This window comes from Mauremys mutica, chromosome 6, assembly GCF_020497125.1.
Source record: "Mauremys mutica isolate MM-2020 ecotype Southern chromosome 6, ASM2049712v1, whole genome shotgun sequence".
Classification (NCBI taxonomy): Eukaryota; Metazoa; Chordata; order Testudines; family Geoemydidae; genus Mauremys; species Mauremys mutica.
In genome coordinates, this window is record NC_059077.1 from 130803135 (window position 1) to 130814356 (window position 11222).

General features: G+C 45.4%; 1 protein-coding gene across 4 annotated transcripts in view; it reads right to left on the reverse strand.

The window, feature by feature from the left end:
* APTX (aprataxin) overlaps nt 1-11222 on the reverse strand; it is a 29083-nt gene that overhangs the window by 17400 nt on the left and 461 nt on the right. For 2 of the 4 annotated variants that reach the window (XM_045020428.1, XM_045020426.1), the window contains exons 1-3: nt 10823-10969; nt 5400-5536; nt 3286-3332 (exon numbers count right to left, since the gene is read on the reverse strand). In XM_045020428.1, the coding sequence (XP_044876363.1) occupies nt 3286-3332; nt 5400-5529 (177 nt within the window). In that variant the 5' untranslated portion in view covers nt 5530-5536; nt 10823-10969. Of the gene's footprint in view, nt 1-3285; nt 3333-5399; nt 5537-10727; nt 10749-10822; nt 10970-11222 lie in introns of those variants that run through there. The other 2 variants (XM_045020427.1, XM_045020429.1) reach the window with 2 other exon arrangements.

Sequence of the window (11222 nt, forward strand, 5' to 3'; positions counted from 1 at the left end):
GTGCTCCAACTGCATGGCATCTTGGGAAGATTCTTCGCATAAGCTGGTTTATTTCATTGGTGACTAGCTCTGTGAGAAGATTTTACCATTCCAAATATGTGTGAGAACAACTATGGCAGGCCTAATGCTGCCCTCAATTACACAGGAGTAATGCCATGGGCAGAACTGGGCCTCATGTTACAAATATTTCAAATAAAAAACAAAGAAAAAATATAACAAAGGAGTCCCCGTGACACCTTAGAGACTAACACATTTATTTGGGCATAAGCTTTCGTGGGCTATAACCCACTTCATCAGAGGCACTGAGTGGAAAATACAGTAGCAGGTGTATATATATCCATAGTACATGAAAAGATGGGACTTGCATTACCAAGCGGGAGTCAGTCTAAAGAGACAATTCAATTAACAGTAGAATACCAAGGGAGGAAAAAATCACTTTTGTAGTGGTAATGAGAGTGGCCCATTTCAAACAGTTGACAAGAAGGTGTGAGTAACAGGAGGGGGAAATTAGTATGGTAAAATTAGCTTTTGTAATGACCCATCCACTCCCAGTCTTTATTCAGGCCTAATTTGACGGTGTCCAGTTTGCAAATTAATTCCAGTTCTGCAGTTTCACGTTGGAGTTTGTTTTTGAAGGTTTTTTTTGTTGAAGAATTGCCACTTTTAAGTCTGTTATTGAATGACCAGGGAGGTTGAAATGTTCTCCTACTGGTTTTTTAATGTTATAATTCCTGATGTCAGATTTGTGTCCATTTATTCTTTTGGCCAATGTACATAGCAGAGGGGCATTGCTGGCATATATAAGCAAACTCAGCAATGCTCTTCACAGCTGCCCTATTAAAAGTACACTCACAAGATGAGTTAAACTGAAACTTTGACCTACCTTTTCTTTCATAGCTATTTACAAATCTATATAATCCTTGTGTGTTTCTTCCTTTGAAAACTCAAGTGCTTCCAGAAGCTCTGCTGGTGGCTCTAGAGGTAGCATTGTCCTCTCCAAGTCGGTTATAACTAAGGCTAAGTTTTTGTCATGGATATTTTTAGTAAAAGTCATGGACAGGTCACAGGCAATAAATAAAAATTCACGGAAGCCCGTGACCTGCCCCTTTCACTAAAAATAGCCTTGACAAAAGGGGTAGGTGGGTTCAGCACCCACTGCTGTGTTGTGTGGGAGCTCCAGGGTAACCCCACTGCCTGCCACAGTGGGGCAGCTGAGGGGTCCCACCGTGGCGGGGTCCCCCAGCCCTCTGCCACAGCTGGGCAGCTGCAGGGTTCCCCCACCAGGGCAGGGACTGGGAGCTGCAGGGGCAGGGCTGGCTGGGAGCTCCAGCCCCAGGACAGAAAATGTCACGGAGGTCAATGGAAGTCACAGGTTCCGTGACCTCCATGACATAACCGTAGCCTTAGTTATAACCAATACCCCAGCATTGCTGGGAGAGAGGGGGACAAAACAGAGAGGGGTCAGCTCTTGGAGGAGACTATACTGCAGTCAAGTTCACTTGAGGTTGAGCTACTTGTATTCTTGAGGAACTGGATTCCCTGCTTCCATTAAATGCTTTTAGTTAATTATACAATCAACACTGGACAAAACCAGATTCAGCCTCTAAACACTGCCTCCAGGTTTCTCTTTAGCAGAGTTCCTGTTGGATACCTGCAAGGTCCACACAATGGCACTATGACTTGAAGCCCCAGGCACTCTGCATGAGTAGAGGTTTTAACTGGAATCTCAGGATATTCTGCTGAATGATAATGCCCTAAATTTTCTGCTGCTTTCTGAATAATGCTTTATGCTGAATAAAATTTTCTTCACTTTCCATCCTGAACCATGTGCTGTTTAAAGGCTACTCCCTGATACCCTAGCACTGCACTTCATTCAGGCCAGAAGCAATCCTCGTATACAGTGAAACTTGCACTAAGTGCCATCTTCAGCGGCAACTGCCTATCTGAATACAGTCACAGTGTTCCCAATGTTTCTTATACAGTTATATTCAAACTGTAATTAAAGCTTACTCACGAGGCAACCAGTGATTGCTGATCCCTTAGGGGTTTCACTGAATATTGGGTATTCACCCACGAAAGCTCATGCTACAAAACGTCTGTTAGTCTATAAGGTGCCACAGGATTCTTTGCTGCTTTCACTGAATATAGTTTGCAGCCACGTGTAAAACATTTATCAAGCAGCTGGGGTCTTTGGAAGAAAGATTTGTTTCTAACCAAGCTCAGTGAGACTGCAGTGGTGCTTTTTGGACCTGTAGGGCACTGCATCCAGAGTACAGTATTTGTAGCACAGTAGTGTAGTGATTTCTGTGAAAAGCCAGTTTCTCTCTCTGGTAGGTCACCAGTCTAATTTGGACACAAATTAGTTGTGACAAAGTTAATTACCATTAGATGGCCTGAATAAAATAATTTTTTTGATCCCAACTCTACCCCTAACAGTCAAGTGTTAGATGGGACTGCAAGGATAACTCCCAAGATGATCAGGTACTATGATGATTAACACACCCAGAAACCAGGACAAACAGAGAGGCCTTGTCAAGGCTAGGAAAACAGGCTGTTTTATTAAATATATCTGCTAACCCTGGAGGAGGAACCTAGTAAAAGTGTTAAACCCTGTCTACCCTGGATGCTAAATAGCGTTTAAAATTGTGTTAATTAAATTACTACCTTTTCTCCAAGTCTAGACAGCCCAGACAGGCCACCCCCAGGCCCCAGCAATGGGGGTGGGGAGGCAACATGAGCAGCAGCAGAAATCTTAGGCCACATCTACACCACAGGACTATAGCACCATAGCAATGCCATAACGAGACACAGCCTGCCAGTGACAGATTGGGTTTTTCCATCACTGTATACAGCACCATCTCCCTGAGCAACAGTAGCTAGGTTGATGGAAGCATTCTTCCGTTGACCTACCTGCATCTACACCAGCAGTTAGGTTGGCATAGCTACAGTTCTCAGAGATGTGGATTCTTCATACTCCAAGCAACGTAGCCACAACCATCTAAATGTTAAATCTGGACCAGACATAAATATTAGCCATCTTCCAGGATGTTACCCAGTGCAAGGAAGAGGAGTGAAACAGCCCTCCCACTGCAGCATACAGAAGTAGTATTACAGCACTAGCTTATCCACTAAACTCCCTGATTGACCCCTTCTCCAGTGTCTGGACATTTTAGATTGCAAGCTCTGTGATGGGATTGTGTCATCTGCCATGTTTTGTAAAGCAACAAGCATAATGACAACCCTCAGTAAATAAAAGTAATACTGGACATCCATAAATGAACATACCTGTTTGATCTTGACATACCCTTTATTACAGTCCGCTTTTAGCTGAACTGAAAAGAAGAAACAAAGCATCAGAGAATTACTTAAACATAGGAGTCAGACTGCTGGAGTAAATTGGCACAGCTCTACTGACGCCAAATTCAGCTGGGGATCTGGCCCACAATGTATGTTCCTATTAGCTTTCATTAAATGGGTGAAGACAGAAATATAGATCCTAATTGAACTCACTGGTTCAGTTTATTTAGTTAATTTACAATTAATAAATAATACTGAGAGTGTCAACACATCTATTTAGAAGCCTTGACACATATATTAAAACTGTATGCAGCTTAAACATAGCACCGACCTCGTTTTCAGTTCACATTTTCTGAAATCCCAGATTTCTGTATTAAAGTTGTGTCAACATGTGTTGCTAATATTCTTCTCCCTAGACAAAATTACAAGCATCTACACAGCAGATTGCTAGAAATTACAATGAGACTACTTAATGACTGTCCTGCCTTATCAATGGGATTTCTATTAATGTACATGAAATAAAGTTTCCCAGCATTGGCCTTTCTAAAGTTCCAGAGCTCACATGTGGCTTATAAACCATACAGTTTTTTGACTCACATCTGTATAATGATTCCAATCATAAGCAACTGACTGATGTGCCTGAACAAAGGAGGAAATAGATTGGAGTCATCCCAAGCATCCACTCTCATGAGATTTTATAGATTTTTCAATGAGCTAAGCTTGGTTGTCAAAATATTCGACAGATCTTCTTTAAAAAATTTGCAGCTAGCACCACTTGGTATTTTATAGTTGTACTAGAGGATATGATACAAAGGAAACTATGACTAAATCATATACTTGCTACAGAACCTTTTATAAAATTCTATAGCAGTGGTTCTCAAACTAGGGCCGCTGCTTGTTCAGGGAAAGCCCCTGGCGGGCTGGGCCAGTTTGTTTACCTGCCGCGTCCGCAGGTTCCGCCAAGCGTGGCTCCCACTGGCCGCGGTTTGCCACTCCAGGCCAATGGGGGCTGCAGGAAGCAGCATGTGCCAAGGGACGGGCTGGCCGCCCTTCCTGCGGCCCCCATTGGCCTGGAGCGGTGAACTGAGGCCAATGGAGCAGCGATAGGCCGAACCTGCAGATGCAGCAAGTAAACAAACCAGCCCGGCTTGCCAGGGGCTTTCCCTGAACAAGCAGTGGCCCTAGTTTGAGAACCACTGTTCTATAGAATTTAACAGAGACTGCTACCCTAGCTACAAAATGCATATAGTTACTTTTCAATTTATGAAATGCACCTACTGGCACTTCTAGGAATATGAACAATATATAAAAATCAAATTCACTGGACCCTGGAGAGAATGTCAAACTCAAAACACTCTCCGCCATCTGTAAAGGCAGCAAAGAGTCCTGTGGCACCTTATAGACTAACAGACATATTGGAGCATGAACTTTCGTGGCTCCAAGCTCATGCTCCAATATGTCTGTTAGTCTTTAAATTGCCACAGGACTCTTAGCTGCTTTTACAGATCTAGACTAACATGGCTACCCCTCTGATACTCTCCACCATCTATCAGTTCTATATGAGTTTACAGGTTTTCAACAGACTATGTATAAGACTGTTTTACAAAGATCAATTTCTACTCCTCCTGGTGGCAGAAATGCCATGTTCCCTCATGCCTGTCAGATTATAGGGCCCTTTGCGACCTCCTATAAAGAGAACAGAATAGCTATAATAGGTAAGCAGCTCTACCTAGAGAGCAGAGATCTTCTGTGGCTAGAAGACCCACTGGATTGGAGCCCCATGACTGATGATTACACAGCAAGCCAGAGAGATGCCTGCTTTGGTTTTCAGAGAGAAGCTGTAGTTCCCACCTGAACCGCCCATTGCTTAAATGTAAGATTAAACCCCAATCACTGCCAGCTGGGCTTTAGAATTTACAGTCTATCAAAATAATGTAACCAAACAGAAGAACAATGAAACCTCACAAAATGAATCTCACAATCTGACATGACACCATCACAGAATTTCTATACTTGTACCTCACCGGTTTCTTACACTTTTTTTGGAACTGCTGGGTTGTCATCAAGCCAGCAGTTGCATGTAAACTGAAGCTGTAACTTACCTTGTTGCCGTGAACACTTCTTGTCTATTATCTCCGTCTCTGGGCCACGCCCTATCACTACTGTTTTTAAGTGTGGCAGTTTGATTCGCTGACAGCATTTATCTTTCCTCACTAGCCAGCACACCTGCATTATTGCACTGTGGAAAAAAAACAAGAGGAGATTGTCTGACAGGATTACATTCAGATAGGGATTATGAGAATTTTTCAGGTTTATTTTACATCAGCTGGGAAAAAAAGCCACTCTTGGGCCAGGTCTACACTACAGAGTTTTGTTGGTCCCCAGTTTCAACATAGAAAAAACAAAACACACAATACATGTTGAAGAGGCAGCTATACTGGCAAAACAGCCCTTTTGCTGATATAACCTGTGTCATTCTTAGAAGTGGTTCACTATATTAACAAAATATCTCCTTATGCCAATGTAAGCTGCATCTCCACTAGGGACCACGACAGGAGACTTGGAATTCCAGGGTTCTATTCCCACTAAATTTCTGAGCCCTCTCTCCTCTCCCCCCCACGCCCCCACTATAAAAACTCCATGGACAACTGGTGCCACAATAACTTTTTTTCTGCATATAAAATCCAGGGCCAGTATTAGGGTGTAGCAAGAAGGGCAACTGCCCGGGGCCCCATGCCACAGGGGGCCCCAGGAAGCTAAACTGCTCAGACTTTGACTTCAGGCCCGGGTGGCAGGGCTCAGGGCCTCAGCCCCAGGCAACGGGGCTTGTTTTCTGCCCTGAGTCACAGCAAGGCTAATGCCGGCCCTGCTTGGCAACTGCCCCCCCCCTCCTCCAAGGGCCCCTAGACCTCTGATTGAGAACCACTCCACTAAATCACTCATTGGGTGACCCTGATTAAGTCATGTAAGACTCTGGTGCAATTTTCCCAGGATGGGGTCATCCTGAAATTACTGGGGCATATTTACAACCTGAACTATAGATTAAAGGTTCTTTTTGTCATCCTCTCACCACCACATTTTTGTTCCATCTGCATTGCAGCAGGACAACTGCTACCTATTATGCTGAATAAGTCAAGCGACTAAACATAATTATATATTTGTATTGTGGGTGGGGTTTTTTTAACTACACATATAAGCACGTCTTAAATCATCTCACTCAAATTATGATGAGCATTATTTTTCCTACTGGAAAAAATCCTAATCATGTTGAAATCTAAAAGGAACAAAGTTTGACAGAATATACAAAGTACCTCCCAAACAGCTAATTATGTCTGTACTACTATCCAGCATGGAAAGTTCTCTCTCTGGAAAACCTCACATAAATGACCAGTAACCATTTCATTTTTACTTGACATACTTTACTGGATAGCTACAAAAACAAGGAGTCTGGTGGCATCTTAAAGTGGCACAGATTACTGGATAGCTGTTATTTTACAGATGAGTTTGTATCAAAATTCAAAACAGAGCAGTTAATTTTAACATTAATCAGTCACCATATCATATGGATCAAGTACCAAAGAAGTGCCATTATCAGAGGAACATAGGATTGCAAGTGACCTTCTGAGTCACTGAATCCAGTCCTCTGCAATTGCAAGCAACCCTGTCATATAATCCTACTTATAAACTTATCAAGCTTCCTCTTAAAACTACTTAGGTTATTTGCCCCCCACTACTATTGGGAGCATGTCCCAAAACCTCACTCCTCTGATAGCTGGAAACCTTTTTCTAATTGTCCAGGAATAATGATGCACTTCATGGTACTTCAGTGTCTATATTGAGTAAAGACAATTTTTTTCATGAATAAAAATGAACTCAAGTGACTGAGACAAGGAAGGCCTTGCCAGCTGATGGTGCACTAGAACAGCATTTCTGAAACTGGGGATACTCCAGGGGGTCCGTGGGCCCCTCTGATCAACTCCTCCCTCTCAGTGCCCCCTTTATGCTGGGGAACAGTGAAGGAGGTGCTGGGAGGGAAGGGGAGGAGCAAGTACAGTCCACGCCACTCCCGGAAGCGGCCAGGGTGACAGGGATGTGGGGGATCAGTACCTCCTCAATTGGGGTATGTTGACAACACCCAGTCTGCCTGATTCAGAGACAGTGGCTATCTCCATGTAAAATCCTAAGGGAAACAAGGCACTGTAGTTTTCATCTCGATGTAGCTAATTGAGGTAAACCAGGGGTGTGGGGAGGGTAGAGAAAAGAAGGAGGGTAATACGGTTGTCCTCAACATTAGGTACATTGAGAAAAAGCCACCTGTGCTTTGTCTCTACTAGGATTTATACCGCTACTGTATCTTCCATTCCATGCATCTGATGGAGTGGGTTCTAGCCCACGAAAACTTACACCCAAATAAATTTGTTGGTCTCTAAGGTGCTTCAAGGACTCCTGGTTGTTTTTGCGGATACAGACTAACACGGCTACCACTTTGAAATCTACTAGGATTGTACATTGAGATAGTGTTTGGCTAACGCATATCTTCCAGAAAGGCATCCACAATCTTGATCTGCAGACATCAAGAGAGGGAGAATTCATGATTTCCATTGGTGGTTTGTTCCAATAGTTATTCTAAATTTGTCTTAATATTTATTTTAATTAGTCAGGTGTCAGCTTCCAGCCTCTCTCTGCTAGATTAGAGTCCTTTAGTACCTGGTATTTTCTCCCCATTAAGGTACTTATACACTAATAAAGTCACCTAACTTCTTATTGTTAAATTAAAGAGCCTGAGCTCTTTATGTCTCTCACTGTAAGGCATTTTCCCCAGACCTCAAAGCTTTTTTACTGGCTTTCTTCTGCACCCTCTCCAATTTTTCAACATCCTTTTTAAAATGAGGACACCAGACCTGGATGCAGTATTCCAGTACTGGTCTCACCAGTGCTGTATACAGAAGTAAAATGACTCCCTTATTCCTATTCACTATTCCCAACATCACACTGAGATCTCATATTCAGTTGCCTGTCCACTATATAGCCCCTACTTCCTTTTTAGGAAAATTGCTTTCCAGGATATAGGTCCCCATTCTATAGGGTTGACCTGTAGTCTTTGATCCTAGATGTATACCTTCGCATTTGGCTGCATTAAAACATGTTTTGTTTGAATGGGCCCAGCTTACCAACTGATCTAGATGGCTGTGTGTGACAGGCCTGTCCTTAGAATTATTTACTACTTTGCCAATTTTTGGGTCATCTGCAAATTTTATCAGTACTGATTTTATATTTACGTCCAGCTCAGTACTGAAAGTATTGAATGGCATTGGGCCTAGCACTGATTCCTGAGAATCCCACTTCTTTTAGCAGTGAAGATGTAGCTAACATGAGTGCAATGGGTCTTTTGGAGTGTTAATGGTGATCTTTCTCTCACACATAGGACAGCAGCATCAGGGCTCCTCCCAAGTTATACTGATATAGTTACACTGGTAAAACTCAATGAGGGACACACTTACAGGAACACCTTTTTTGGGTTAACTTATGAAATTTAAGCTAAACTGAAAGAATGAGACTGTCCAAACAGGGGGGAGGGGTTATAACAGGATAACTGTTTATATCAGTTTAAATTCACACCTACACTTACACCTACACACTGGGGGGAGGGATAGCCCCAGGGTTGTGAGCTCAATCCTTGAGGGGGCTGTCATAAACAGATAGTTAAGGGTTAATGTCTCTTTTACCTGTAAAGGGTTAAGAAGCTCAGTAAACCTGGCTGACACCTGACCAGAGGACCAATAGGGGGACAAGATACTTTTAAGTCTTGGTGGAGGGAGTTCTTTGTTTTGGGGGTTGTTCGTTCTCAGAGGGATCAGACATCAATCCAGGCTCTCCAAATCTTTCTGAATCAGTCTTATGTTTCAAACTTGTAAGTAGCACAGGCAAGGCGTGTTAGTCTTATGTTTGTTTTCTCAACCTGTAAATGTTCCTTTTTGCTGAGAGGATTTTACCTCTGTTTGCTGTAACTTTGAACCTGAGGCTAGAGGGGGTTTTCTCTGGGCTATATAAATTTAAGTACCCTGTAAAGTATTTTCCATCCTGATTTTACAGAGATGATTTTTACCTTTCTTTTTCTTTAATTAAAAACTTTCTTTTTTAAGAACCTGATTGATTTTTCTTTGTTGTAAGATCCAGGGAATTGGGTCTGGACTCACCAGGAGTTGGTGGGGGAAAGGAGGGGGAAATGGTTAATTTCTCCTTGTGTTAAGATCTAAGGGGTTTAGATCTGTGTTCCCCAGGGAAGGTTTTGGGGGGACAGAAAGTGTGCCAGACACTGATTTCTGGCTGGTGGCAGTGTTACCAGATCTAAGCGCTAGGAATTAATCTTAGAAGGGTCCATGCAGGTCCCCACATCTGTACCCTAAAGTTCAGAGTGGGGGAGGAACCTTGACAGGGGCCATTTACAGAACTGGGGTAAAAAATCTGTCTGGGGATTGGCCCTGCTTTGAGCAGGGGGTTGGACTAGATACCTCCTGAGGTCCCTGCCAACCCTGAGATTCTAGGATTCTATGCTATGGCTTGCCAATGTAAGCAATTTAGAACATTTGTTTTTAAAACAGATTTAGGGCTTGTCCACACTAGTACTTTACAGCACTTCAACTTTCTTGCTCAGGGGTGTGAAAAACACTCCCCTGAGCACTGCAAATTTCAGTGCTGTAAAGTGCCAGTGTAGACAGTGCACCAGTGCTGGTAGCTATTCCCCTCATGGAGGTGGCTTTGTGCCACGATTACACAGCCACGTTAAAGCACTTCCACAGCAGCACTTTAACGTTGCTAGTAAAGATGTGCCCTTAGTGATGCAGTTAAACTGGTGCAAACCTCTGCTTCGACACTTTAAACTTGGTTTAGTTTAAACCTGTTCCTATTCAGCTTAACCTAAACTATATAACTACACCAAAGAACCTAGCAGAACTGTCCCATCTGGTCAAGGCCTTAGAATGGGGCAGCTCCGTACAGGCCAGGCCTCAATCACAGCACATTACACATGCACCTTGTACTAAAACAGAACCCGCCCCTCCTCACATACCCCAACCCCCCCCCCGGTCCCCCGACCCCAACCCCGTTCTTCTCCCCCCCGGTCCCCGGCCCCAACCCCGCGCTTCTCCTCCTCCCCCCGGTCCACCGGCCCCAACCCCGCTCTTCTCCTCCCCCCTCCCTCCCCAGGCCCCAACCCCGCTCTTCTCCCCCCCGCCCGGTCCCCCGGCCCCCACCCGTCCACCGGCCCCAACCCCGCGCTTCTCCTCCTCCCTCCCCAGGCCCCAACCCCGCTCTTCTCCCCCCCCGCCGCTCCCCGGCCCCAACCCCGCTCTTCTCCCCCCCCCGCCGCTCCCCGGCCCCTCCCCGGCCCCAACCCCGCTCTTCTTCCCCCCCTCCTCACATGCCCCAGCCCCAGCCCCAACCCCGCTCTTCTTCCCGGCCCCAACCCCGCTCTTCTCCTCCCCGTTTATAAACCTCCCCGCCCTCCAACTCCCCCCTCACAAACCTCCTCACTCCCGCCCCGCCCCTCCGCGCCGCGCGGGAAGAGCCAGTCAGCCCCTCGCTGTCGCCCCCAGAGGCCGGCGCGTGCCTCGCGGGGCACGCTGGGAGCTGTAGTCTCGCAGCCGGCCCCGGAGGGACGAGGAGAGGTCACGGCCTGTCATTGGCTCTCGTCTCCTCGCTCCTCCCCGCATTCCTTTCCCATCGGTGATTCGTCTTGGCAACAGAGGGGGCGGGACTTCCGGGGCGAGGCTTCGCCGGCTACAAAACTCCCCGGATGCACTGCCGCAGAGACCGGCTCAGACAGAACTTTCTAGAAAAGTCGGGAGCGGCTGGAGCAGCCGAGACAGACACCCCGAGCCCGCCGAGTCCCCGCCCGCCCGGTGAGTGGCCGCTCTCGGCGCGGC